Source organism: Pollicipes pollicipes, unplaced genomic scaffold (assembly GCF_011947565.3).
Source record: "Pollicipes pollicipes isolate AB1234 unplaced genomic scaffold, Ppol_2.1 Scaffold_7231;HRSCAF=8579_pilon_pilon_pilon, whole genome shotgun sequence".
Taxonomy (NCBI): domain Eukaryota; kingdom Metazoa; phylum Arthropoda; class Thecostraca; order Pollicipedomorpha; family Pollicipedidae; genus Pollicipes; species Pollicipes pollicipes.
The window spans coordinates 9,705,165-9,733,131 of NW_023597034.1; the positions used below are offsets into that span (position 1 = coordinate 9,705,165).

Consider the following 27,967-nt stretch of genomic DNA (forward strand, 5'->3'; position numbering starts at 1 on the left):
AAAACACGCAAGGCACTGCTATTTCACGCACGTCTAGGACCGGTTCGATACTGTTCAAGGCACCGTACAATTGGTGACCGCCGTCACGCAGACACGACCACTGTGACTAGAGACCTGGGTCCGCGCTACCACAATCACAATCGGCGCTGCCGGCCGCCAGGGGAGCGGCGCGGCCGTCCCGGCTGTGAGTGCGGCCGTCGGCACCGGCCTCATCCGACTGGACGGCCGATCGATTTCAATGAGCGGCGATGGGCGCGGCTCAATACGCGCCGCCGCCGCCACCGGCCGTGGGCAAGCGCTCCATCGATCGCCGCGTCTCCGGGTCGACGCCGGCCGTCGGCTCGCCGCCCGCCGGCTGGCTGGCCGGGTCTCAGCCGCCCGTGGGCCGGTACCCGCTCGCGCAGTGCGACCTGCCGTCCGAGATGCGCTTCCAGATGTCGAACTGCTCCTCGAAGCGCACCATGTGCACGCTGACGGCCGTCTGGAACTTGCACGTGTCGATCTTGATGCGGTCGTTGATGAACTCTTTGGCGTGCACGCGTCGCACCTTGAGCTGCTCGCCGACTACGCCCGTCACCAGCACATCCTCGAGCGGCAGGAACACGGCGCTCAGCGCCGCCTTGTGCAGGCTACTGACCAAATCGCCGGTCAGCATGTAGGCCGGTCCGGTCATGAAGTCGGGCAAATATTTGCCCGGGAACGCCTGCGGACTGAGGTAGTATTTGGACTTGGCGTTGCGGATCGGCTTCCAGCGGCGTGCCAGCTTGCCGAACAGCGTGTTCCTGTCCTTCCAGTGCGCGTTGGCAAACGTTAGCACGTTCTCTGTGTTGATGAACATGTCGTCGTCCGTCTTCAGGACCATATGCGCACTGCCGCAGTACGTGTCCAACCACTCCAGCATCGACACAGACTTAAGCGTCAAGTTGCGGTACGCGTCGACGAACTCGCCCTGCACCATATCACCGAACAAGGTCTGCTCGGCGTCGACCACCGCCTGTAGCTGCTCACTAGTCCGACCGACAAAGAACACGAGCGCCACGTCCCGGCGCAGCGCCACCGTGCCCCACGTCAGGCGGATGGCCTTGCGCTGGCGCTCGTGGCCGGGCGCCGATGTGATGAGGATGACTAGCCGCAGCCGCTGGCCGCTCTCCGGGCAGCGGCCGCCGTTCGCGATCCGGAAGCCACCCTCGAACATGTCCTCGATCACCGTACCCGGCCGCGGCGTCGGCGTCGGCTTCGGCTTCAGCATTGGCGTCCGCTTGGTCGTCGACTTTGGCGTAGGTTTCGGCGTCTGCTTGGCCGTCGACTTCGACTTGGCAGCGGGCGTGGGCTTGGCCGGCGACTCGGACGCCCGGCCGGCCGCGGCTGCCGCCGGGATCTGGGACGGCGCCGGCCGGGCCTGGGTCGAGGGCGGCCAGGCCAGCGCCGTCGAGATGGGCTGGGCCGGACTGCCCGGGTGCTCAGCCGTCTGCGTCGAGCTTGACCCGTTACCCGGTCGGTACACCAGCCGCTCTGAAACAGCGACAGTCGAGGTTACGACCCCGTCGACTTACCGTCGTCCAGTCTCCCTACATTTCGCTACACGCTACGTTTCTCGCGGGGGAGATCAGCCAATAGCTTCGAAATGTTTGTTGGCAGGCATTTCTGGGTCACAAAAACATGAGGGAAGCATCGTATTTGCTGAAAAATGCTTAAGCGCAAAGATATTGGCGACTCACTCAATTGTTTTTCACGACATACGTTTTCAGCATGTGAAGACAAAGCTTGGAAACAAACATGACTCAAATTATTTGACAAGCGATATATATATATATATATATATATATATATATATATATATAATTGACGGCGATAATTACCTGTGACGCCACAGGTATTGCACCACATACGGTCGACCGTAAGGGAGGACCCACACTGCTGTTTTTTTTTTTAAGGAGACTCCATACTGCTCTTTTTAGGGGAGGACCCACGTTGCTTGTTTTAAGGGAGGACCGACACTGCCGTGTTTTAAGGGAGGACCCACGCTACTGTTTTTAAGGGGGGACCCACACTGCTGTTTTTAAGGGAGGACCACCACCGCCGTTTTTTTGTTAATTGAGGACCCACACTGGTGCGTGTTTTAAGCGCCAGCGCGCTGCACGACAGGCGTCCCGCATCCGGGCGTCCCGCGGCGACCGCGCGTCCCGACGCTTGGACGTGCGGCTTCGCCCCGTTGAACGGTGGCAAACGGTAACAGGTACGGTCAACGCCTGATCGGAACAAAATATAACACGCTATCGCATTAATCAGCCTGTAATGCGCGTCTAAAGCATGTCGAATGCTTATAAAAACATTCTTTTAATGCATACGAGCAATACGTCTCATTCAAAACAAACCGTTCTTTGGCGCTCATGGTCGGTTAGGACTAGTTGCGGCCCATTGCAAAAAGTATGAATCAAGTCTGCTTTTTGAGATCCGGATGCACGGCGGTGCTTTGATAACATCATTTTCGTGGCTCACATAACCCGTAATATACTACACAAATGACTAACGGCCCCCAGATAGTTTCCAGTGCTGATAGTCAAGCACAACCAAGTATTGATAATTGTTTTTCGCATTGTTTTATGCGGCGCGTTTTTGTCGCGACGTTATGACATCATGCACATGCAACTCAGTTGGTTGTGAGGGGTATCATTCGTCGTTCCAATTTAAGTGTTTATGTCCTTTTCAAGCAGGCCCACCGATAGCTGCATGCAAATTACACCTTGTTTTTATACGGTCATGTAGCCCCGTCACTCCTCAGACGAGATGGGTTAACGCAGCTGGGTCAACTTAAGTTTGATAAGGGGCTGTAAGACTTTCCGCAACTCATCAACATTATAAGGTCCATACTCATGTAAGGGAAGAATGTTCTAATGTTATTCACATTCATATCTAACATCATCATGAATACTTTTCTTTCCATCCGCCTGAACCTGTTCGCCGGGCGGCTCCCACACGCCGCCGACTGCACAACTGAGTGCTTCAAGCGGCTGCACAGGTAAGCGACACTTCAGCGCCAACTTGTATGGTGCAAAGAAGAAATAAAATAGATCGTGACGTCGTGGTTAAAAGATAGGAATCTGTCTACTTCGGAACAAAACTTAAAACCGCACTTCCACCCGCCAATGCTTACAAACGGTGCAAGACGAGTCAATGCCCTGTTTATTCGGTGTCCGTGGCAACCAGTTGCACGAGTGACCCCGCCCACGGCGCGGCAGTGGCGTCTGGTCGTATCGGCTGCATCCAGTCGCGTTGCGGCGCACTGAGTCAAATTACATTGAATTGTGCCGCGCCACGCTGCATGAGAATCACAGTATGGGGCGGCTCTAACTCCCAGTGCGGTGTCTGTTGTGAAGCACAACGCGTGACGCCAAAAGTGACAACCCCGGTGGCAGTTTTTCCAATGAGGAATTGGACAGTAAGTCTTGCCACAAAGAAAGCTTCTGGACTCCTATAGAGCTAAGTTGGATTTAACTCTCATCATTTCTGAAACCTTGAACCTTGTCATCAATCGCGGGCTTATAGCCGGCTTATATCGCAAGTTGGCACTGAGCGCCAGGATCACAACAGAAAGACAGCCCCTGAGGAGGCGCAAGGGCCATACAATTACAGAAGTGGACTGTGCTACCATCGCGCAATCAGCACCGAACTACGCGAATACAGACGGGCGCGTTTGAGAACATGAGAACAGTTATCAATACTATGAAATGTTCATCTTTCGTGACAGTTCAGCTGGCAGCAGGACTTGAACACTGTAGTGTCCGTACTGTAACTTACACTCAGCATCGCACAAACGCTGGTCGGGTTCCAGACTGGCCAGCAGCAGCCAGTCCCAACTATTGGAAACGATCCACACAACTGACCTGTCGACAATCCAGCCTGACAGCCCATGTAGTTCCCGACTCGTGGAAGCTGACAACAGTACATCCTATCCAAAAGATGCCAAAATCTACTGATGTTTCTAATTACAGGCCTATCTCAGTTTTACCGACTATCGCTAAGGTCACCGAACTTTTAGTTTACGAGCTGCTGTTTGCACATTTTACCTCTCATCACCTGCTCTCATCTAGTCAACATGGTTTTAGATCATATCACTCCACTGACACGGACGGCGCTTCTCATGGTAACCGACAAAGTTTTTGAGGTCATGGATCAAAGGGAAATCACCTTGTTGTGCCTGCTGGACTTATCCAAGTGCTTTGATGTTATCCCACATGATGGACTCCTTAGAAAGCTCCAGCTGCACAATGTTGATGTACGTTGGTTTGCGAGTTACCTCCAAAACCACTTTCAGCAGGTTCTCGTCCAGAACCCAGGTGGCGCTTGCTCTCTGTCCGAGGCATTACACAACCCGATCGGAACGTACCAGGGCTCAGCGCTCGGCCCGCTGCTGTACAGCATTTATGCTGATATGTCGCTGTATGCTCATGACGCATGTATTGTGCAGTACGCGGACGACACGCAGGTTTTAGTGAGTGGGAGGCCCGGTGACATTGGTTCGTTGATCACATCCATGGAGTAACATCTTTCACACCTGTCCAAATGGTTTGGCAAAAACGGAATGAAAATTAACGCACAAAAAACAAAGCTCATAGTCCTCGGCACGCGTCAACATCTTCTGAACCTGTTACCGACTAGCATCAAATCTATGGGCGCCAGTGTAGCCAGCTCTCCCTCCGTTCGAAACATGGGTGTTGTATTTGACCAGTGCATGACGCTTACTGCGCACACTGATGACGTCGTTGACGCCGATGCACTGGCGTTCTTATGGGCCTCAGCCACAGCCGGCACAGTCTGCCTCAGGCCACACTCATTACTCTAGTCCAGGGTCTGGTCATTTCACTCATCCGTTACTGCATCTGTGTGTGTGGAACATGTAATGTTACTCAAACATCATGACTGCAGGAGCTGCTGAACTTCACAGCACGAGTCATCTCTGAGCATCGGAAATATGATCATGTGAGCGATGTTTTACGAGATCTCCAGTGGATGTCTGCTGGCGCGTTCTTATATCATACACTGACACTCCTGAAACGTATCCTGGCAAGATCCCAGCCGGAGTCACTACCTGATCACCTTATCCATAGACGCCATGTTCACCAACGCACAACGAGGCAGGTTGATATGCTACGTGTGCCGGTAATCAGATCCGAATCGGGAAGGCGGCGTTTTGTTTACTTCGCCGTGGCCGCCTACAACGCACTACCGCAGAATATCCGCGAGCTGAGCGTTCGACAATTCAAACGCGAGTTGCGTAGTTATATCCTGCAGCGGCAGATCAATAACGGATAGCGACGCATACTTCAAATGGCTTTAACGAATGTGAGCGTGCGTTCTGCGTATGTGTGCCTGCGTGTGTACGTGTTTGCGCGAGCCTCCCTGACCCACAGTGCTTTATTTCCACGACACGGGCTCTTTAATAGCCACATTCTGAGTGGAGTGAGCTTATGACGTATGATAAATGAATAAATAAATAGACGAACGGTAGACATTACCGCGCGACAGCACCATCATATCCCGCACCAGACAAGCTTTCAAAGGTCGTCCAAACACCACATAATGTTCTTTGATAAATCTAAATTTTTAGTGTACATCTAATACAATATATAGGTATGTAGGGCGTACCTACCAGAAACCGTTGGTGGATGGACTGCTGACTGTTGGATAGGTAAGTTTGCGACATCAACGTAAATTGTAAATCGGTCAATTGTCGCATATTTACCTACAAGTGAAATAATTTTCATTTTGTCAAGTGATAGTATAGCTCAATTCGAACTCCTTTAATGAGCACTGAACAATTTTTATATTTTTGTTTCTTCTCATCTCAGCAAAATGCAGGCAGGCTACCCGTGATAGCAAATCACAAGTTGCGTATGTAACGAACATGCGCAAAAAACACTATTAGACAATCTTCTGGATCTTCGGATCTGGATCGAATCTCGCTTCCCAGAATGCCAGCAGCTGGAAAAGACGAGCAAGGAAACCATATCATCGCTTTTGTGCCGTATGGCTTCATTCCCCGACAGCAACTACAATGCCCAGTTCTCAGAGTTCTCACTGCGTTCAGAGGCTTCGGGGTGAGATATGGACCGCTTGGCTTCTGGGGCGGGCTGTGCTTGTCAACTCCCGTTTTCTATCACCGTGCGGACGGAAACGACCCTAGGTTCGCCCCCCACCCCCACCCCCCACCCCCATCTGGTAGCAGCCCTGGTCGCGTCCTGACCTCGAGACAGCGCTCTCGGTCGTCACCGTCAGTTGGTGCGGTGCGGCAGCTGTCGCGCGCCCCGGTCTTCACTTCACACTCGCCGCACCGTGGAAGAATGTTTTGGCGCCATATAAAAACATCCCAATGCAGCATGCAGCATATGCAGTATGCTGCGGCTTGATTCAAGTAAAACAAAACTGTACTTGACATTACCAAGAGTAATGGTGGCATAAGCCTGATCACTGTATTGGATAACAAATAATGACATAAAACGTTGGTATCGACAAGACGCAACCAACCATCCCCGTGTTCTGACGCCAAAGGAGTAGCTGCATAACCCTAAAGAAAACGATGGCTGCCGTAAACATTGAGATGAACAGTTTTAACCGAAAATGGAAACACATAACATTACATGGGCACAGAAAACAGCATGCAACATGAGCGATGCCTGTGCAACATTTTGATGGTAATATTCAGAAGACCTTGCCAGGGCAGAAGACCAGACAAGACCAGACCAGACACACCAGACCACACGACAGGTTTGCACCTGCGGTGAAACGGGTCATAAGCCCCGAGTTTTTCAGCCGCGAACGGACGTTGGTGCATTGTTTTCATTTCGCTCCAGGTGACACCGCCGGCTGTCTTATATCTGTGCTAGGATATGTGTGGTCTTGGGGGTGGCGTAGGAGGGATGGGTGTGTGGGGTTTAAAATGGCCAAGGTCAAATATGTCATAATCGTGTGCACTCGCGAGGTGGCGCCACATGCAAATATTGACCACGGCGCATACGACACACGCATGTCAGAAGGTAGGCAGTAACGTGTGGGTTGCACGCTCTGCACACACGCGATGCAAACATGATCTAAAAATGGAGCTGACTGGCCCCGCGGCCACCGGTCGGAGGCCGGCCGGCCGACCGCTGTTTTGGATGAACCAGGTCATATGACCAGGTCGTCGCCCTATCCCCTCTCCGGCGGTGATTCCGCGGATTGGCACGTGGTGGCGCCGATGGTGAATCGTGACGATGTAAAACCGTTATACATCATGGTTTGGTTTTGCAAGAAATCGTATTTGACAAAAAATCATAGATAAGTCTCTATCGCCGAAGCGCTCGACACGATGTTCTGCATAGCATCGAGCTCGGGTAGATAGCTGCGGAACCAACATTCGAGAACTGCCGCGTACACGCTAAATCAGCGAGCCTCTCTGCTGATTAAGCTCTTACATTGGGATGCTGAACCGATAAAATGATCTTGCAGTACGCGTCTTTTCATATGAACGAGCGATCTGTCATTATGCTAGGTTTTGGTAGACAACATCGAATGCGACGACTACAATTTCAAGGTTTCCACCAAAGGTAGCAATGAACCAGCCTAAAAATAAACCCGAGAAGACCAACTTCGCTATGATCGGTGCAAAACTCTGCACTAAGGAGACCGGTAACTTTCATATGAACATTTCTGGTTCAATTATCCACCCGTCAACAACAGCGAAGGTACTGGGTGTACTCCTCGACCAATACCTGACGTGGGAGACCCACATCGCCGCGGTCGTTCGACGTTGGGACGCCATACTCGCGTTGTCCAAGCCCCGGCACCACCCCTCTCCTGATGTTTTGACGCTTCTCGATCGTGCGCAAGTTTTCCCACACATACAGTTCTGTCTGTCTTTGTGGGGAGGCGCTACCGGCTGCCACCTGAGCCGGGCCCAAAAGGCGCCGGCATCCGCCGCTGCGACCACATCACGCCTGCTTCAGAAACTCTGGGATGGTGCAGCGTGGCGGAAATTGTGCGCCGACGTGCCTGTGTCACTGTGTACCATGCATTGCATGTCAGCGGGGTGCCCGCCGCACTGCGTTCGGTTTTCTGTACGCGCGTGAAAGCCTCCCAACGCCGTACCCGAGCGGCTGCAGCATGGAGCTGCTTGCCGCCGACAGCCGCCCACGTTCCATCATGGCATGCCTTCTTGTCTGTTTTAAGACTCTGACTTTGTGGCTGAGTAGTGTGACTGTGTGTGTGCGTGTGTTATGCAGACCTGAAATTTGTTCCGCACATTTGAATGTTCTAATGTTTCTTGTACAAAGCCGACTGGGTACTGAATAGCCACCATGTGGAAGCCACTCACAACACACCCGACGTCTCGAAGCGTCTCAAAGCCACAGATAAGAAAAAGTTACATGAACCGCCACCGCTTCGATAAGCTTGAAGGCCTTATGTGCGATAGTCAGCCGTCATGGTATTCTACCGATTTGGTGGCGTCCCACTCAGCTCGCGCCCACACAGTTCCATATGCCCCACAGACGGCTTACAAATCGAGCGGCCAAAGGCAACAGCTCTGGGAGCGGCCAATGTACTACAGCTAACTCTCTCTTACCCGATCTCGTCGGCTTTCTCATCAGCGGAAAACATACACTCGCTTGGGTCGGAAACACCATTTTATCAGCTGCTTGTGCGCTTGCTCGATTGCTCGAATGAAATCCTTCCCTATTTTCGGTAAGTCATTGAATCGTTCGCCAAGAATTAATTATATTGCCTAAGCTAGTTAACGTTTCAAGCAAATTCGTTCCAAATTCTTGAAGCAAGGCACGTCAATCGAACGGAATATATTTGAACATTACGTAGGGCGAAACATGCTCTACAAGATAAAATTCACGATACACCATCAGTTAACGGATTAAGCACCCCAGCATCAGGTCAAGGCACAAAACACACGCACGCACACGCACAACCACCCACGCATGCGCGCATGTACGCACTTTTCCAGTCAGGTCGGCTCCATGACAAGCCCAAGACATTAATTATCCTGCTGCCCGAATGCATCTAGGGCTATGGATGACCTATGCTGTTTGTTTAAGTTAGGCATTCCTTCTCTGGCGAGGATTACTTATAGAGCTTCTAAACGGTGTTTGTTTGCACATGAGTTCAGAATCAGCGTGTTTACAGCTAAGTCAAGGAAAATAAGTTTTTGGTTGTGGGCTTTGCGCATACGCTGGTCTGGCGCTCCCTTCTGCAGGTACATTATCATGCATGGTGATAAGGATGTAGTCATTTCAATGCAGGTCGAGGTACGGAAGAGTCAGCAGTCTCCTAATGGTCAGTAAAGTTCATGTGCTATATTGGTCTGCTTCTGTCAGCTTTGGTCTGCCGTCGGCTTGTTTTATTACGAGGCCACTAGATACCCTGTTTCTGTCATAGATGGTAAGCCTTATTTCGACATCTTCGTCAGGCGGTGTGATGTTTGTCCTGATGTTCTATAAAGCTTTTTCATCCACCTTTTGACATTTGATTTGCTGCAAATAGAAATTGATATTTTGATACAAATTTAGCTTCGACATTGGATTTCTGTCTAACAGATGATGAGACTGTTTCCTCCCGCGTGGTTTCAGGTTTTGGCGCTTCAAGGCGAACTGTCTTGTGGTTAACTGCACTGCTCGAATAGCCGTTGTCAACGAGCAATTGCTTGCTCCGTTCCAGTTGGCGGTCCGCGCTGGACCAGCTGTAGCAATACTTGAGGGCGCGTCGTGCAAACGAGCGGATGGTGCCGGACGGTGATGTGCAAACGAGCGGATGGTGGCCGGGCGGTGGCGCTCTGGGCATGCGTTTGCCGTGCTCACACATTTACCGACATCGGCAGGCTTGCGGCACACTTCATTCACAGTAGATTCGTCACTCGGATTTAGATTGACGTCAAGGAATGGTAAACGGTTGTTGACACTCAGGTCAGCGTGGATCGTAATAGCGATTCCTGCTTCCTAACGGCCTGCCGTTGGTGAAGGTGGGTCTCGTCTGTGACATCAGCAAATATGCCATCGACATATCTGCAGTATATATGTCGTTTAAGTCGAGGCTGAGGACGCGGTTCTCCAGCTAGTACATATACATACTCGCAAACACGTACCCGAGCGGTGACCCCACTGCGACGCCATGCACTGGACGTCTACCAATCGGGACGCTTTGTGCACCAGTAAGATGCAAATAAATGTTAAGATCTTGGAGGCCAGACCGCATAAAGGCACGTTACGTCGAGAACGTCATTTGTAGCAGCGACATCCCAGCAACCATTTCAGCACACACATGGCGGAAATCCGAGAGACCCCAGTTGGGTGCAAGGTCACCGCCCACTCCCGCGCATATGAAGCCAACATTCGAAGGACTTGCCAAGGTGGTTCCATGCAAAAAATTCCCCTGAAATCAAACTGATCCCGCAAAAATAATTGGAAAATTCGGCGCCATTCGGGCCCGTCTGGGCTCGGCGCAGGCGTGTCGCAGGTTCAGCGTACTGATGCCACGTCAGCGTTCGGCGCAGTGGATGGACCTTTTGCAGACTGGGCTGGCGGCGGTGCTGAACCGACATCAACAACGCTGACTCCTCGCGCAACGAAGCAGGCGGAAATCACAACTGACCAGTACCTGTTCGACGTCTCATGTGATCTGAACAGCATTGCACAAGCCATGTGTCCGAGGGATCCACAGGAGTTGACAGCTTACAAACATCAACTGAGACCTACTTCATGAGGTCGAGACACGCGAACACGTGACGTCACGGGTGGCAGCACCACTGGCGATGGCACCTCTCCGCGCGGCGAAACGGGCGGAAACAGATTTCTCTCTTTGCTTAGCTTCTTTATTTTGTCTTTTAGCGGTTCCCTAGCGGTGTTTTCGATGGCTTAAATAAAACAGCGTCTCCACATGCATATCACCCTATTTTTACAATACAATTAGGGCGTTTCGGGGCTAACAAACCGAATGCTTTGAGAAATTTTGTTATTGCCAGCGCCTCGTTACAATAGTGGGTAAGTAAACCATGCCAAGTGAGATATTCCAAATGGCATCGCTGTCATCAGATCTACTCTATAGAAACTGCCAGCATTGCGGATCACGAAGCGGCGATCCTGAACAATAGCATTACAAAAAGAAGAGTCCTTGACTACAAAGGGTAACGACCGAAGCGGAACGATACTGCCTGCAGTTACCTTGCGACGCTCACTATTTTTTAGCGGTACGTAATGCGACTTTTGCGGCCCTCACGTTAAATGAATTAGTCTGGTTTTGGATGGTGCATTGTGCAGTTTGCACACTGTAACCACGCATTCCACGGACTCCATGGTATCGGAAATGGCTGAAAATAGAACACAATCAAATATTTCGGCATGTCTGGAATGCAGCTGGATTGGGAAGTTGCAGCCGCTTTCCCTCGATGGCCGATCTGGCCGAGCCGTGATATTCAATCGTCTTCAAACGCGAGGGCTCCAATAACGGCACGGTTTTCAACACATTGGACAATCTACGGTTGACGGGGCTAATATGAATGTTGAATAAATAGCTCAGCAACATAATAAGATAAGCTTATAAGGCAAAATGATATGGGCGCACATACTGGCAAAGTTTTACTATCACTACGCTGCGGGTACACATTAGGGCCGCCATAAGGGCTGAACGGCGTACAATATTGGCCACACGGCGAACAGAATTGGCACTGAAAGGCGGACCGAGGCGGTGGAAGTCCTTCCGAACGTCTCACGGTTCATGTTCAACGCTGGTATGAATGAAGCGGCCTGAGCACTGTGGCTGCAGAACCAGTCACCCGAACTCTGCCCGAACTCCGCGTCTGAGTGCGGGACTGCGGTCGGCCGCAAGCAGACTGGCACGGCACTGGCAAACGGTCACCGAACTAGCGGTCTCGACGAGTACAACCCGGCGTGAAGTTTTCACGGTGAGTCTACTTTGTTTACTGCTTGAACAAAATAGCTCCACTTCCCTATCGGTGGTCTGCAAGTCGTCCACTTGTAAAGTCAAAACATTTAGTGAAAACAGCCTTGCTGGACACGCATTTTGGAAGTCACTACTTGGTGCCACTACTTTGGAACTGGACCTCACCGAATAGGTTGGAACATACATTTCAACATACGGAAGGACTAGTGCGTCGCAGGTTCCTGATCTGGATCGGTTCACGAGCTCTCAATGTCACCGTCAAATCTCTATGCATTTTGCACGACTGCGGGCGTTAAGTACACCGTCTCAGGAAGCCAGACGTCTGCATTACATCAGTTCCCCTCCAGATATTTGCCGCAGCGCGCACAGTACCCGCTTGCAGGCGGTTACCGAAGCGCAAGGTCATGGAAATCTCATTGGGAGAAGCAACAGGTATAACATATCGGCTGGCAAATGGCGACAAGAGACCAACACCATGCAATCAGCATTCAGAACTCATGTCCGCGATTGTCCGTTTTCCCATCTAGATGCAGAGCGCATACTGTCAAACCACAGAAGCGACGTTAAAAAAACCGGAGCTTTGGACCCCGCACCAGTGAAGTTATTCCATGGTACAGTAGGCGCACTTGCAACCTCCGTGACTCACAACAAAGAATGAAACTGCAAATGTAATGCAAGTCACATCGCATGAATTCCGTTTTAGACCCCTTGACAGGTTTGACCCGTTGGGTGGACCCACAACGGGCCTACAGTGGCACCGTGAAAATCCGGCATGCACTGATTAAAGACAATATCCATGCTGCCCGCTTCATCACTGGAAATGATTGTTTTGAAATCGCGGTGCCGAGCTCATAAATACTATATCCATGATTGGTATGTTTTGCATTGAGGCGCTATCTAATACTAGAACATCTTAATTCTATCGTCAATGACCCAGCATTCACCGCGCTGTCTTAACAGCACGGGGTCGCTCCGCTCAACAAGGGCTGCGGCTTTTCCGCGCAAGCTGCGGCTCGTCCACGTAAGCTATGGCTTGTCGCGAAAGCTGTAGTTCTTCCGTGCAAGCTGCGCACGGCGCTTTTTCATCCATTACGAATGGTTATGTTGCCATGGTTACCACGCCATTCACTCGAAGAAGATTTAAGCAATGAAAACAACCTGACCGCTTTTGAGCGGTGTTGAAATTTTACATTTTACGTCGAATTATGACGCACCGCAATTTAGGTATGTGAGCTGTGATTACCAGAGGCCTGTACTGGGCGCCATAAATATGCGCAGGAATATGCGCTACAGCAGGACCCCAAGGTTCGAAGACGCCGAGATTACTGGGCGTATCAGTGACGTTACCACGAAGCCCAAGAGGAATTCTTGCTGAAACGCGGGGCGGTGCTATCCTACCTATACGGCCGTGGGTCGGATGACTGCCGCGAAGTCATCCCCTACCCATGTTTTCCTCAATTGTAGGCATGTGCACAATTTTTTACGCATTTTGTATGATCCGCAAGCTTCCCGTGCATTATAACATTCTCTTTTTGTAGAATGCCTTAAACGTGCGTGCTTAAACTCGTTCACGACAATAAGGTTAGGTTGGCATTCCCTGGACCTGCCACTGAAATCCGGGAACTATCGCGTTACACAAAAGAGGTTCGTACCATAAGCACAGGGCGTATAAGCTGTCGCGCTGGCATGGTCGTGTAACAACATGCCGTTACAGATAATGCCAGGCGACGCCCCGGCAGTCGAGTGCGTCCTAAAGCCCCGAAGATGGCAGAAACGTCAAATTACCAGAAGGTTAATAAGCGACGATGGGAGAGCCTGAAGAAGCGGGCGTGGAAGAGGAGTGACCCAAACTCGGCCGAGGTGGACGACACGGCCGCGCTTGGAGCAGGCAATTCAGACGTCTCGCGCGACGCGCGGGTGCCGTAGTCTCCACCCATAGCCAGCACCCCGCACGCATATACTCGCCTCGGCGCGCGCGGTGCCCGTCCCGCCCCGCGCCGATGCCCAGCAACCGGTGCCATGGCAGAAATGTTTGTTCAGTTATGCCTGTGGCGGCGGCGCTGCGCACAGCACGAGCCTGCGGCGTCGACATCCGAGTCGGACCGGGGGCGTGGCGCGAAACGCAACCACCGGCGGCCGGCTGGCCGGTCGGCCGGCCCCAGTGGTTTGCCATGCCGCTGCGGCAGCGGCCCGGCGGCCGACCGGCGGCCGACCAGGCCCGGCTGGCCCCAGCGATTTGCCATGCCGTCGCGGCAGCGGCTCAGGCCGGCTTATGCCGGCCGCGCCTGTTGCGGAGGTGGCGCCGATCGAAGCCGTCGCGCCTGCTCATTCGCCATCGACCGCGCCACGCGCCTCCGCACCCGTACGGCCACGGCCGACACGGCACGACCAGACAAGACGCCGTGTTACGGCATCCGTTCGCACAAAAAAGTAACTTTTATTATATTATAGATACTTCTGTCGCGGCACCGATTGCCGGATATGAGCACTGAGCGGAAGGCACCACATGATGCACGACCGCAATTGTTCTTAAGGAAAGGTATGAAAAGTGTTTGCATGGCAAAAACCGGGAGCAAAAGTTTGCAGGCAAAAAATTTGCACTAAAATGTTGATTTGGCATAACTGACGTTGGTGAAATATTTAATACAGGGAATGTTCCACATTTGAAGATGTTGGAGCAAGCATCAGACATGATGAATCAACCTCACTTGATGTCATTGGCGTACTAGCGCAAAAGACAGTTCCAGACAACAAAATTTCACTTTTGAGTAAATATGCTCCTCGAGACCTCATCGTATGACCGCGTCATGGAACACTTGCATGACACAATCAAACAGACGCCATGTGACCTCCATTTTGGCAGTCAGAGGGACTGCCAAAATGGCCGTACGAAATTGGCATCTTAGCGGACGGGCCGACCCCTTTGCAGTGCTGCAACATCTCGAGAAGTGTTGTGGTAATGGGTGCAGCGTTTCCAGAGCTTGAATATCGTTGGGTGCGCGTATTTCACCATTCAATGTGGTGTTCTTGCGTACTAATCCGTGATCTAATATTTTTTACTTGCATTTACATCCTCGGGCATATCCCTTCATCATTCAACCGCAAGTCTCATATCTGTAATGCCTGTTACCACTGTCCAACTTCCTGTATGATGCAGCACAAAACGTGATTCGTGTCGGAATCATCCGACCCTCTCATCTGCAGCACAAAACGTGATTCGTGTCGGAATCATCCGACCATTCCATCCTCTATCAATGTTGGTATGACAAATGTTGGCATGCATAAAGTACGCACATATTTGTTCATGAGCGAATGAACTTGAGAAAATTCTCGTAACACATAAAGTATGTCTGCACAAGTATGTACACCAAAAGTTACAAGCATGGATGGTGTCATAATAGGCTTGTGCTCATTAATGCCGTTATGAGGGCTCACATATTCTGGACAAATCTGGTTATCAACTGAGTACCAACTTATGCGCCATCATCTCTCAACTCTCGCCAAAATTTACTTTCCGCAGGGAAATCTTAGGTGTGGAAGTCGACTATGCAATTCTGTGTGCAATTATTAATTGATATAATAATTAATTTAAAATAAAATTTTTAAATCAAATGCAACTATTACAAACTAGCGCTAGGCTAGCTTCCACACAAGATCCACAAACGCGGTATATTTCTTACAAGTGTCCCTTTGGGAGCACTGTTGATAGGCAGGTTAGCTAAGTGACACGACAATGCCCAAAATGTCCACAGGCGTGCCATTTCGCCAGTGGCAACTGTGAAAACGAGGCACGCTTTCATTTCAATGTTTGGCTGTACCTGCCTGTCACAACTTGAAGCATTCCGACAATGTCGCACGGGGTCGTCTGTTTTCATCGTTACGAGCCTTTGGTGCCTAACTTATGCTCACTGGTCCTAGTTCTCACAGATCATGCGTCCGAACTGGGGTTTCCTTGGACAAATGATGTTTGCATCGTTAGCATATTCATTATCCATCGCTCACTTCTAGAGACGCGAATATTCACTTACGTGGCCTATACATCGTGTGAACGTTGAACAGACAACACATTCAAATATGTGTTCTGTCCCAATCGGTTTTGCATGTTGCTACTACAAAAACCACGCAACTAGGAACGAATTTTCAGCATGCTACGTAATCAGGGAAACGACCAGGCCTCCATTCGCAGTTTGTCTCCAAAGCCAAGGAAAAACAACCGCGGTGCTCACAAGTTTCCACGTGCTATCGACCGGAGCTCGTCGCTCCTCGCGACCCGGCGCCCCGTCGACCGGGGCTTGACCCAGCCCCACTCACCCCCACCCCCTCCGCGGCCTCGGCACCCGCACCACGCCGCGGCGGCGTGCCGCGCAGTGCGACGACGCCCGATTCGGTGGCCCCAGGCGTATCGACCAGCGTCGACCGGGACGCCGCTGGCCCGCCGCCGGTCGTGGCCAACGCACCCCAGCTCCGCCGCTCCGGGCTGCCCGGTGACCACGTACGGCGGCGACGGGGGCGGACCGGCGCCCATCCCTTCCTGCTGATAGACGCCGCGCCGGAAGCCGGCCGGCCACCTCGACCGCGGAACGATTGCACGGTGTGCGAACGTGGCGCAGATAGGCAAATGCGAGCGACTCTTAGTCGCCTGCGGAGTGCGGTCGGAAGTTGGCCCGCGCCATACGGATGTTATGGCTCTCCAGGATACGAGGGTGGAGAATGCGGTACGGCAGATGTGGCGTTGGCCACAGCAACTTTAAAGCTGGTATACCGTATATGGCTGGTATACAGTGACAATAAGTATCTAAACTGACTTAAATATGTATTATGGCAGTGACCATAATGTTTAAGCCAAGCAATAACACAATATATTGGTCAGTTCGGTAGATACAGGCATAGTTGGAAACGCCGTGTGCACCATAACTGAAGCTCTTTCCATCAATCAGCATGGCTCCATGGTGCATGTGCTAGCAGGAAGTCGGCACACGACGGAAGAAAGGTGGTATCATTTTTCGGAGCACCCGGCGTTGCTACACAATGCCCTCATATTATCACCAACAAAAAGTCATGTTTATTTATGTTTGACAAACTCATGGCATCTGATTACAAATTACCACCACATGACTTTGGAAGATGTACGCGAATGACAGGGGACATTTTCACCTCCACCATGAGGAACCGGCTCAAGGGATCACATTGCTTGACCTTTCCGAGACCTTTCGTCTTTCTCAGGCCCGGCAGCTCTGTTTCTGGATTTCTTGGCCTTAAATACTCGTAGACTGTGACGATATTTAGGATCATATATCATCCAGGGCACCCAGGTTGTGAAAGCGCACAAAAGGTCTGGCCATTTGGAGTTCAAATTAACGTGACAAGTTCACAAGTTCGGACAAGTTTATGAACGTAAATAACTTTGAAAATATTTATTGTCATGCATTATCAAGAAATGAATGTTCAGCTCGCATGCAACATACGACATACACTGGCCATCTGGCTACGGGCGGCGCCACGGATTTTCAGTGGGGGGAGAGGATTTTCAAGGGAGACTCCTGGACAAAATGGGGGGGGGGGGTTCTCAAAGGAGGCTTCCTGGACAGTACTGTATCTAAGGGGAGGGTCTTAACCATTTTCATCAGCAAATTTGGCATGCACTTAAAGAGCATAAAAATGTGCATTTATAATCACCACTTACGCTGCCACGCTTGTACCAAATGCTCATATCGGGATATGATGACAGGTGAAACATCTTTTTTAAAATTGAAAATGATATTCACCTTGATAAAAAATGATAAAACCTTGATAACCTTGATAAACCTTGATAAAACCAATGATAAAACCTTCACCTCTGCTTTGTTTTTCAGTTCACTCCACTCCACATGTTTTCATTACTTTCACTGATTTGTTTCAATTCACACATCTATTTCGGGACTAGTCATGCCAACGTGGGCAATGGACACCGGGCCGGTGCAGACACGCATAACTGACTTAAACAAGCATAATTGATTTGAAGCCAATGATTCAATCAGCATTTCGTCTCTCGCTAATCAGAATGATCCATATGCTCACGAACACTTTTTCCAGGGGACCATCTATAAATCAAAAATTACGTAAGGCACGCCAGTAAGGTTGGTCACGCATGGCGGGAGGAGGTTCGATGGAATGTAACCATCGCGCGACAAGGGGGGCGGATGCACAGCGTAACATTGCGCTCACATTACGCGCGGTTGGAAATTATGTATAAACAGTTAAAATGTTTAGCAGGGTGACCATGAGGATGGAGGCTTTCGCCCAGCGTAATCAGTGAGCAGCCTGAGAGGAGGTTTGAAAATTGGCCCAAAAAGCAAAGCAGCTTGGAGTGGGAAAGGGGTTAAAAAAGCCGGAAAATGGGTGACGTAGTTTATAGATACCGCCCTGAGGCTTCGCGACGATTCTTGTTCCCTGAAACGTTATGTTAGGGTTGCCTTCCATCCACTGAATGGGTTCCCCCCCCCCCCCTTCTCCCACATGTGCGTACGTATCTCTTCACACTCTTTGCGGCTGGCCCCTCGTAACAAATGCCACGATCGAAGTAGACGCCATCTGTGTCGCACAACTGCGTCAATATCTCCTAAAGCCGTTATCGTTGCCCCATTTGTGGGGAGGGAAGCACCAAGCGACGGCTCAGAATACGAAACCATGACGTGAAGTCAGCTCCAGAACCAAACACTGTGGTGTGCGTTGAACCTCGGCTACGATCCAATGCAACGGAGCGCCCAACTTCAAAGTGAGCTGTAGCTCAACTTGGCGGCGTCTGCGCCATCGTGTCACGTCGGACCGGGCATGCATTATGTCACGCGCATGCGTAATTTAACACACACACGTGGTATATCGTTGGTCTGCATTGGCAACCTCAAGTAACTAGCGCAGGACCATATAAATGGTTGGTCTTTCCCTCGGGCTTCGTGGTGAGTGAAAGCAATTTGGAGTTGCCAGGCATACCGTGCTGGGACTTGCCTTGATGGTTACTACCCAGCCGGAGCAGGGAGCGTAAATCAAGGCCGTGTGTATCGTGTAGACGTGACGGCAAGCCATCTAACGGACCCGAAGACTACGGCCAGTTGACATCACTTGGTGGAAAAAACATGTTTTATTTTCACCTTGAGTGAGTAACTGAGAAGCAAAGAAGGTGGAAATGTCGAAATATCGAACTGGTGCAACGATGTGACAAACCATTTGTCCCATACAAGTCGGTTTGCTATCGTCAGTAGCCCTCACAGTATCTATGATCAATGTTCCTATTTACAGTTCACATAGCGGACCTTTGATAAGCAGGAACTAGCCCCACCCAGCCGCTGACAATGTATGTGCTTCTCACTAGACAATCGGGAAAAGCGAGGGACTTTTCTGACTAGCAAAGACACGGCGAAATGGCGACTGGCAGCGTCGGAGGCCACTGCGGCACATTGCCACGGGCTGTGACAGACGAGACAAGAAGAACACTTATGGCATAAGAAAAAAAAAACATTTTTCCACAAAATATCATGACCAATATCAAATAGACACCAAAATAACCTCACAAATAGCATCCACCGCTGAAAGGCATTGCGAGGCTGCCATGCACAGCGCGCTCACTGATCAGCCACGCGAGAAGACCAATCACTGGCGCTTCGACAAAGCTGCGGCATAGCATGGCCATTTCGCCACACGGACTCGTCCACATATCAACGAAGCCTACATACCACCCATGCACCATTCACCTAATGTACCAATATTGTGCAAACCATCAAACTCACTACTGTTCTCGTACTCCAGCCTCTCACAACATTTTTCAACGAACGTTTAACTCAGAGTTTGCCTTCTTCCACCCTTTGAAAGCAAACTGAAAACCGCTTTTATATAAAAAGCAAGGTTTGTCTACGAACGTAACCAATTTGGGGGACTTACCACCTCATGGGTGTATTTGACTTAAGTTTTTGAAGACAGTATTTATCTACATTTACGAACATGTCGCTAACCACTCTCTTCTCGCGGAAAAACAAAAGGGGTATCGACTAGGATGCAACACCCAACTACAGGGAATCCACTTAAGCCACAACCGCCACGAGCCACTGGAAACACAAAATTTGACTGCCTCATGCTTGTACATTTGTAACTATTTTGACAAAACATGGCACAAAGGTACACAACATGGAACAAAAAAGGCGCATGAAGGTGGCGATGAATTCGGAATAATCTTGTAATCGCCGGTGCATCTGTGAGGTCATTAACCAGTAGCGTAGGATCGTATTCAACTAGGAAGGAAGGGACCAAGTCCATCAAATTGGAGCCCCCTCCCCCCCCCCCGCCGCTTACAGAAGAGACCCAAAAACGTGCAGTTAAGTTTTCCCACGTACAGAGTTTTACTATCCCTACGGCATCATGTCCATGCGCAGCCCTTCCCAAGAAATACAGGCAGCAAAGCAAATCGTCAGAAAAACTCAACGATATGGGGAACATTTGTCTTCCATGTCTGCTTCCATTCTCCTACGTAGCCTTCAGATACTACAGCCAAATGGGAAGGGACTAAATTTATGTCACTTCTCTGCAATTGGTGACGTAATCAATTCCAGATCTTCATAAAATCATTCACTTGGTGCCCCAAATATATCAGTATTTGTGGCACACGAGGTTAATCGACATCGAGTTAGCTCCCAGGCCTAGTTTTGCGAAGCCACTCCTCTGTCGTTAACGGAAATTTCAGTACACTGACAGTGCGAACGCGAACAGTCTTTGAGGCTCACCTGACAGCAAAACAGATGGCCCAGAGATGATGGATTAAATCCATCTCAATTACCGCAACACGCAACTCTCTCGTGCCTTGGACGGAGCCCGGCACAACTAGACAGCCATCCCAGAGCCGTAGTCTAGCATCAGTGGCTCGTCCTCCCGGAGTCCCCGGGCCGGGGCGGCGCCGCTTACCGAGCATCGGCAGCTTCACGCGTCGACGGTCCAGGAACAGTGAATTATAAAAGATGACGTAGCAGAAGACGCAGCAGACGACGGCGACGAGCAGGCGGCGGATCGAGCTATCGGACCGCACGTCCATGGCGGCCGGCTGGCGGCCCCCGGGCGGCCCGACAGCCGGCGGCGGCGTGGCGTGGCGCGCGCGCGCAGGTGCCGATCGCCAATGGCGGCGTCACCTCCGACGGCAGCACTGGGGGCGGCCTGCGCGCCGGACAGCGGCCGCGCTATCCGGAGCACGTCGCCGCGTCCGTCGCGTCGCCATTGGCTGTCCACGTCGACTGGCGCCGCAACGGGAGGCGACCGTCCGCGTTCTCGGGCAGACCTGACGCTGTGAAGACCGCCGCGACCCCTGTCGGCGGCGGCGGGTGAGCGGTAATGAGGACCGGAAGCGCACATGCATAGCGACGATCGTGATGATTGGACATTGGGTAGTGTTTGTGGAAAGCTTCCGCTGATCATGGTTTATGACAGCCCGGGCGCCGTACGGTACGCGGGCCTTTGTTGGGATGTTCATGCGCATGAAGACCGTGCTGGGAATTATCGGTCGCCCAACTGATAGCTAGGGATGTTTGACGCAGCCAGCATTGACGCGGAGTGAAGCACGGCGCCCGAGAACAGTGCCGAAACGAAGAGCTCACTGGCATGCCGGTAACACGCTAATTCACAGATCACATTGCTTTGGAATTGGTTGGCGACAAAAAGCGATCTGGGGCTCGGTAACATCAGCCAACGAAATCAATGAATTTTAATCGGTTTACGTTTGAAATAACTGTAACTCAAAGTGCTGACGGCAATGCAGCTTATTTGGACACACATTGGTCGCAGCCAAGTGCGCAACACCGACGTTGTTTTCATGCAGGCATTTCTAGGTTTAGACCCTATTGAGAAGAACAATAGTTCTAGCGAGTGAATCCTATAAGCACGAAGGTGTTTAGTAGTACTATGTAAAACGTACGGGTGGGCATATCGTAAAGCAGCCATAGCACTATGACTTAATATTACACCGTAGCACCGTGCGTATGTATATACACACACACACACACACACATATATATATATATATATATATATATATGCTGTTGGGATGTTCATGAGACGGTCTCCCTCTTCGTTGATCTATGCGTCTATATCACTCGCTCATAATCATTTGCTTAACCGATAGCATTGACATATCCTTCCCAAGCTCAGTTATCCGTCTCAGTATCTGTCGCTCCACTTATCCTAACCCACTCGGCATAGCTATGCTTCGCCGAATGCTTATGAATCCTACATCACTCACCGACACTTAAGTCAACAATCATTGGCGCATGCCTCTGTTTCAGTGCCCTGACTCGCCGTTGGTTAGTGTAGTCTCTCATGTTCCAGATGCCCTCCAACCCTTAAATCTCTACCAATGCAGTATGCAAACGTCACAACCCCAGCCTCGTTTCCTCCTCACTAGCACAGCTTTTATCTCGTGATACTGTGGTCACTGCTATCCCTCGTCCAGGAAAATGTCATAACTCCGTGATTGCTGAACTGGATCTAACTCTACACTTTTGGTTATATCCCAGGGAACAACACTGGTATGGTTCTTTCCTTTCATACACAAGTAAAACATCGCTGTGATTGAGGAACCACGATCGATTTACAAATCACCGCGCCAAGTAGAATCTCCACCCCTCTCACTAAAAAAGATAATGGCCTCCCGTCATCTGGCTCAGATCCATGTGCGCGTACGTGTTGGCAGAAACCTGCATCGATCACCTTACGAGGCCTGACCCATCCCTCTCTGCCACAATGCCCCACCCCCACCCACCACGGACACCATACCGGGCGGCCGTGGCACAAGGCCCGTCGGCCAATGCGTGGGGCTATCACGAGTGCCGGGCGACACCAAATAATCAATATTCGTGGAACTAACCAGATTCACTGATCATTTGAAACTACCTACACTGTATATCGCAAGACAGAATCCGTATGCGGATTCCCGCGCTCATTTAGTGATACCACACCTATGCTGGCCTGTCCAACAGCCAGCCAGACGCGCCATACGGACAACCGGTCCCAAACGGCTGGGCCTGGCCACGGACATCCGGCGGCCAGCCACGGTTCCACGCTGTCCCACGGTTGCGCGGCCCCGATCATGGCGCCCCAGCGGTCACGTGACGGCCACCGGCTATGAGTCGGCCGAACCCAGCGTCACGTCAAGGACACTGCAGGTGCGCGGGCCAGGTGCGCGCGCAGCCTGGCGCTCCTGGCGCTATATGCATTGGAGTACATCAACCACAAGCAGCGTCAGCTACAGTGCGACGGCGCGCTATGCCTTGGCACGTCGCATCAAGCTGACCGCCACCTGTGCATGCGACGTGGCACGGCACGGCGCACGACGTCCAACATCACACGACGGTGGCCCGCGTTCACCGTGGCTAGTCCGGAACGATGTTTCGCCTGTATGGATGAGGGCCCACCACCCGGCCCTCGGTCCCTGAGGACGCAGAAATTTAACTGCAGCTTGCGATTCATTGCGTTCACGCACGAGACAACACATGCCAGCGATCTTAACTCAAGCGATCTGGCACAAGCGAGGGGCTCACGTTCACCTGGTTCAGGTGATCTGGCATGAGGACAGACACACACGGCTCAGGTGATCTGGTATGAGCGACAGGCTAACACTCGGCTCGGGTGATCTGGCACAGGCGAGGGGCTCACGCTCACCCGGCTCAAGCGGTCTGGCACAAGCGACAAACTCACACCCGGCTCAAGCGATCTGGCACAAGCGAAGGCTCACGCTCACCCAACTCCGGCGTCGCGGCTGTTCAGGCTCGGGGAGGTGTATGAACCTGCTGCGGTGTGCCAACACCATTCCGCCGCCACCCTCGAGCCAGACCGGGAAACCGAGCCCCCTGCTGTTGCCAGGACAACGGTGGGCCACCAGCCTCGAATACATTAATAATGGTCCTTTTGACCGGTAACACGCTGGAACAACAACCCCTTGCACGGTCGGCAAAAACTCGAACAAAAAAACTGAGCATCAACGGTCCGCGTGCGCCACTATGGAGTCATTTTAAGGCATGAGGCGCATCAAGGCCAGCATCAGCCAGAGGACCGGCCACGAGGCCGACATAAGATGGAAAGGGCTATGGCGTAACGGTTTACCTGCTTGCGGACACAACTTATCGACAGCGGTAGGCGCATAACCCACGCGTGGTCATCACTCCAGATACTTCAAAGCATGTCCAAAATGTTTCTCACCACACTTGCACCTTACATCCCCTTGTTCATCTTCCGTCTTTCGGAGGTGTAGTCTTTTTCATTTTCATCAGTCAGCACCCCTAAGACACCGCCGTCCCGCCAAGGTTCGTGGCACAATCGAAACACAAGCACTTGGGGCAGCCAAGGCGGGAAAACGGCCTGACAACGAGCGCGGCGGCAGCCGTGGTGTACGCAGCGTCGAAGGCACGGTTAACAGATCACCCAGCGCCTCGAACGCGCCATAGACGCGCGCCACGGGTAACGCCGGCAAACGTGTGAAAGCGTTCGATTTGTGATGTTCATGGAGGCGCGGACCTCTATCGGCTTTTTGCGTACTAGGCAGATGAGCGAGTCCACCATCCGATTCCTCTGGAATTCCCGGCCGCACCACATCACCTGACCTGGCCCTAACAGACTCATGCCAACGAGACGAAATCCCGCCGTTGAGTCTGGCTCATCGATGGATGGTCAATAATGTCAATCCAATGTGTTATCACACTAGTGCGCCCAATATGCTTTTAGATCAATCACGCTTTTAGACTTCTCGAGGCTGGGAACAGGGCCTGACTTTGGGACTCAGGCAGGTTAGAATGTTGGAAGTCCACACGCTCGTCAAACCAACCGAGCGCAGTAGGGCTGCGGAAACTAGATGACAAGGGGACAAGCCCCTCCGTACGGTTCTGAAGTTCATACTATGGGTGCAGACAGAATGGCATACCACCGAAATGGGTGTCCCTCCCCCTCTCCACCTGGGAAGACTTTGAGATGGCAGTCGCTCCAGCGGCGCAGCAGTCCTCGGCGCCTCTGGTAATTATCCCTCCAACTGCGCCAGTGCGCCATGCTCGGGAAGAGTGACATAGCTGGTGGTGATGTTACGAATCACAATGAGCACCGATGAGCCAGAAATCCCTCGACGCTCAGATGAAGACAAAACATCTGAGTAAATCGACCGGCTGTGATCAACGAAGAAAGTTTGTTTTCATCAAAGGTGGCCCGAGGCACAACAAAGCGGCTTTATGCAAAATGGCGTGACCCGACACCTCCAGATGGAGGGCTATAGCCCTAAACTTTTGGCGTTTCGACGTTTTGAATTTGGAGTTCTCATGTTGAGAATAATCGGCCTGCATATAGGGTACCAATCGTTGGTGAAGTAATAGCGATAATTTCAGGCACCAAATGTACCACCATTTTAGGGAAATTGTATGCATTTCCCCAGTCCTGTACTCATTTTATGACCACATCACTGAGGGGGGAGGAGGTTAGGAGAGCATTAGGGGGCTTGAGCCCGCATGGGAGAGGGGGCTATGCGTGGCCGTCACACGGGTGGCGTCCGCGGAGCCCCACCCCCAACCCTACCACAAAAATATGTAGTGGCTACCCTTCTTTGCGCTACAAAGGCGGTCCAGCCATCCCGATGTGCTGAACATTTTCTGGCAGCCCTGTTTCAGCTCCTGGTGACTTGTCAAACATATGGTCTTGTTTTCCGCATGGTGCAAAATGGTCCTAAAACCTCCAAAATCATGTCACTACCAGTGCAAGGCCGACGACAGACACTTCCAATTAACCACTGTAACACAGTAGAGAGCATGAGGACGGACATGGCGAAATTGACTTATCTTAGCTCGCTGGCTATCAGCGTCGCGCAGCATCCCTCGAAATTGTGTCAGTTGCCGAACCTCCCGCAGATATGGCGCCGTGCCAACGAGCCTCCCCCAGATCCAGCGCCGTGCCAAAGGAAGGGCACCGACATCGCGCGACCGCCACAGGGGCGGCGTCCGCGCAGGCAGAGAGAAGACGAGGAGGCGCTGCCGGACGCCGACAGCAGGCCTCATGGGCGTCCTGGACGCCGGCAGCAGGCTTCGTAAGCATCCCGGATACCGACGGTAGGCCTCGTGAGCGTCTCACATGCCGACCCGTTTCCCGGAGACCGACCGGCGGAGCCTTCGAGCCAGCAGACGCCGCGCAGGGAACGACCCGATCCGCAACACCGAACATCTTCCGGCGCCTGATGATGTCGACTCGCGCACTCGCCCGGCGGAACGGCCGGCCCGACCGGCAGACGACAGACAAGGGTACGACCTTCGCGGGACCAGCGCTCCATGAAACCAGCAGCAGAGGCTGCCTCCGGTCCGGCGTCAGCATGGGGCGAAGCGGCGCGGCGGCTCGAGATGCAGGGCGCGCAGAATCTTGTTTAGTCCTTGATCCTCAAACTTTTTAGCAACAGCACTCCAATATTTGTGAGGCTTCATGCACAGTCTTCAAATCGACTGGTCAGGCCTCCAGACCAAGAAGAAGTTTCGTTATGTCATACGTGGCACACGCACTTTAATGTTGTAACAGGGGTGTCGGTTGGTATTCTTGTAAATACCTGCCGTCCCCTGCCCCCTCCCCAGTCGATGTGAGCGACGTTGTTGGCTTGGGCCTTTTTTGCTGAAAGAATAAAAAATGAGGAAAATCTAAGCATCACACAAAGCGTATGCCATTTGGGCGCTCCTTGCTGGCCAGGACCACCACGCTACTCAAATAAGAAGTTTCATAGATGATAGAAAAAGTATGAGTGAAAACTGTCGTTCGACAGACTAAATTTTCTTAATCCGTTGAGAACCACACATTTCGAAGGCATGTCGTGACGGCTCGGTTCCCCCCCCCCCCCCCCAACCATTAAGCCAAATCGACGCCCTCGTTGTAAACGTCTCCTTTTATTGTCATGCTTATTGTCGTGAAATGACTTAGTCAGCTTTCGCAACGTTCCCTGTTGTCATACCGTTGCAGCAGTATGCCCTGGGTTAGCTAAATCATTTTACTTTCAGTTCAAAAAGGGACACTGAAGATTGGTGCACTAATGCATCCCTCCATCATTCGAAACAAGCGTAATTTTACATGAACACCATGCTGGTTATCCTATGCATGCCTGCTGCTCGCATAGCCCCTTTCTGCCACGCTTCCGTCACGACCTTGTAATATGGCCATCATGGTGCATACGTGTTGGATGGCTAACGATCGAGATTGTCAAGGACGCAACGTTTAGGCGGAGGCAGCGTGTCGTCCGGAGAGATGAAGCGAGTAGCAACTGGGTCGGGGAGCAGACGTGATTTTCTTTCGGCCTCTGTTCATGCAACGGCCAAATGGTAATGTTGGCTTTTCCAGAGACGGGGTGGATGACTCGCTGCCCCTTCCCAGCTTGCACCGTACCCGCGTTTGAGTAACGGGAACTTTGGAAACAGCACCCAAAGTTAATAAAAATCTTACCCGGGCGCGAATAGGAGATGAGCATTTGGAGCAAAACGCTTCTTTTCAGATCATATTGTTCGGAATGCTTGCAGAGGGATGCGTAAGACTCAAGCAGACATTGGAGACTTGTTGAACACGGGAAGTTCCTCTGCAATGCGAGTTTCTTTAGAGTTGTTTGTCTTTTTACAACTAAAAGGGCAACAGGTATTACTACCACGCGTTGCTACATCAAACCAAGAGACAAGAAATATGACTGGTTTATAGCAATACAGCTAAGTATTACTAGCGATGTGCTGTTTACACCCGATCACTCACACGATCAACTTGTCCAACCCAGGTCCATGACAACGTAGGTGACAGGGTAATACGAGCCAGGGGCTGCCATACATAGGTTTTACCATAAGCCGGGTTTTCACCCACTCTGAACAGGGTGGTGACGTCACTGGTGCTGAAACTTCAGCGCGGCGCGGCTGCGAGTCGTGGGCCTAGAGCTGTGTTGCTGCCAGAACATCGGAAATCTTCGTATCGATACAAACCAACTGTTAAAGATGGGTACATATGACAAGCGAGCCAATTACGTATAACTCAATGA

General features: G+C 51.6%; 1 protein-coding gene across 2 annotated transcripts; it reads right to left on the reverse strand.

The window, feature by feature from the left end:
* On the reverse strand, positions 1–27,719 carry LOC119110712 (beta-1,3-galactosyltransferase 5). 2 transcript variants are annotated; one of them, XM_037234623.1, is made up of 4 exons: positions 27,691–27,712; positions 27,394–27,523; positions 20,866–21,259; positions 1–1,512 (listed from the first exon to the last, which is right to left on the reverse strand). In XM_037234623.1, the coding sequence occupies exons 3-4, from the start codon at positions 20,990–20,992 to the stop codon at positions 371–373; spliced, it is 1,269 nt and encodes a 422-aa protein (XP_037090518.1). In that variant the 5' UTR covers positions 20,993–21,259; positions 27,394–27,523; positions 27,691–27,712; the 3' UTR covers positions 1–370. The 2 variants fall into 2 exon arrangements, with proteins under 2 accessions (XP_037090518.1, XP_037090519.1); XM_037234624.1 differs by lacking the exon at positions 27,394–27,523 and having other exon boundaries at positions 27,691–27,719.
* Positions 27,720–27,967: the final 248 nt, after the last annotated feature.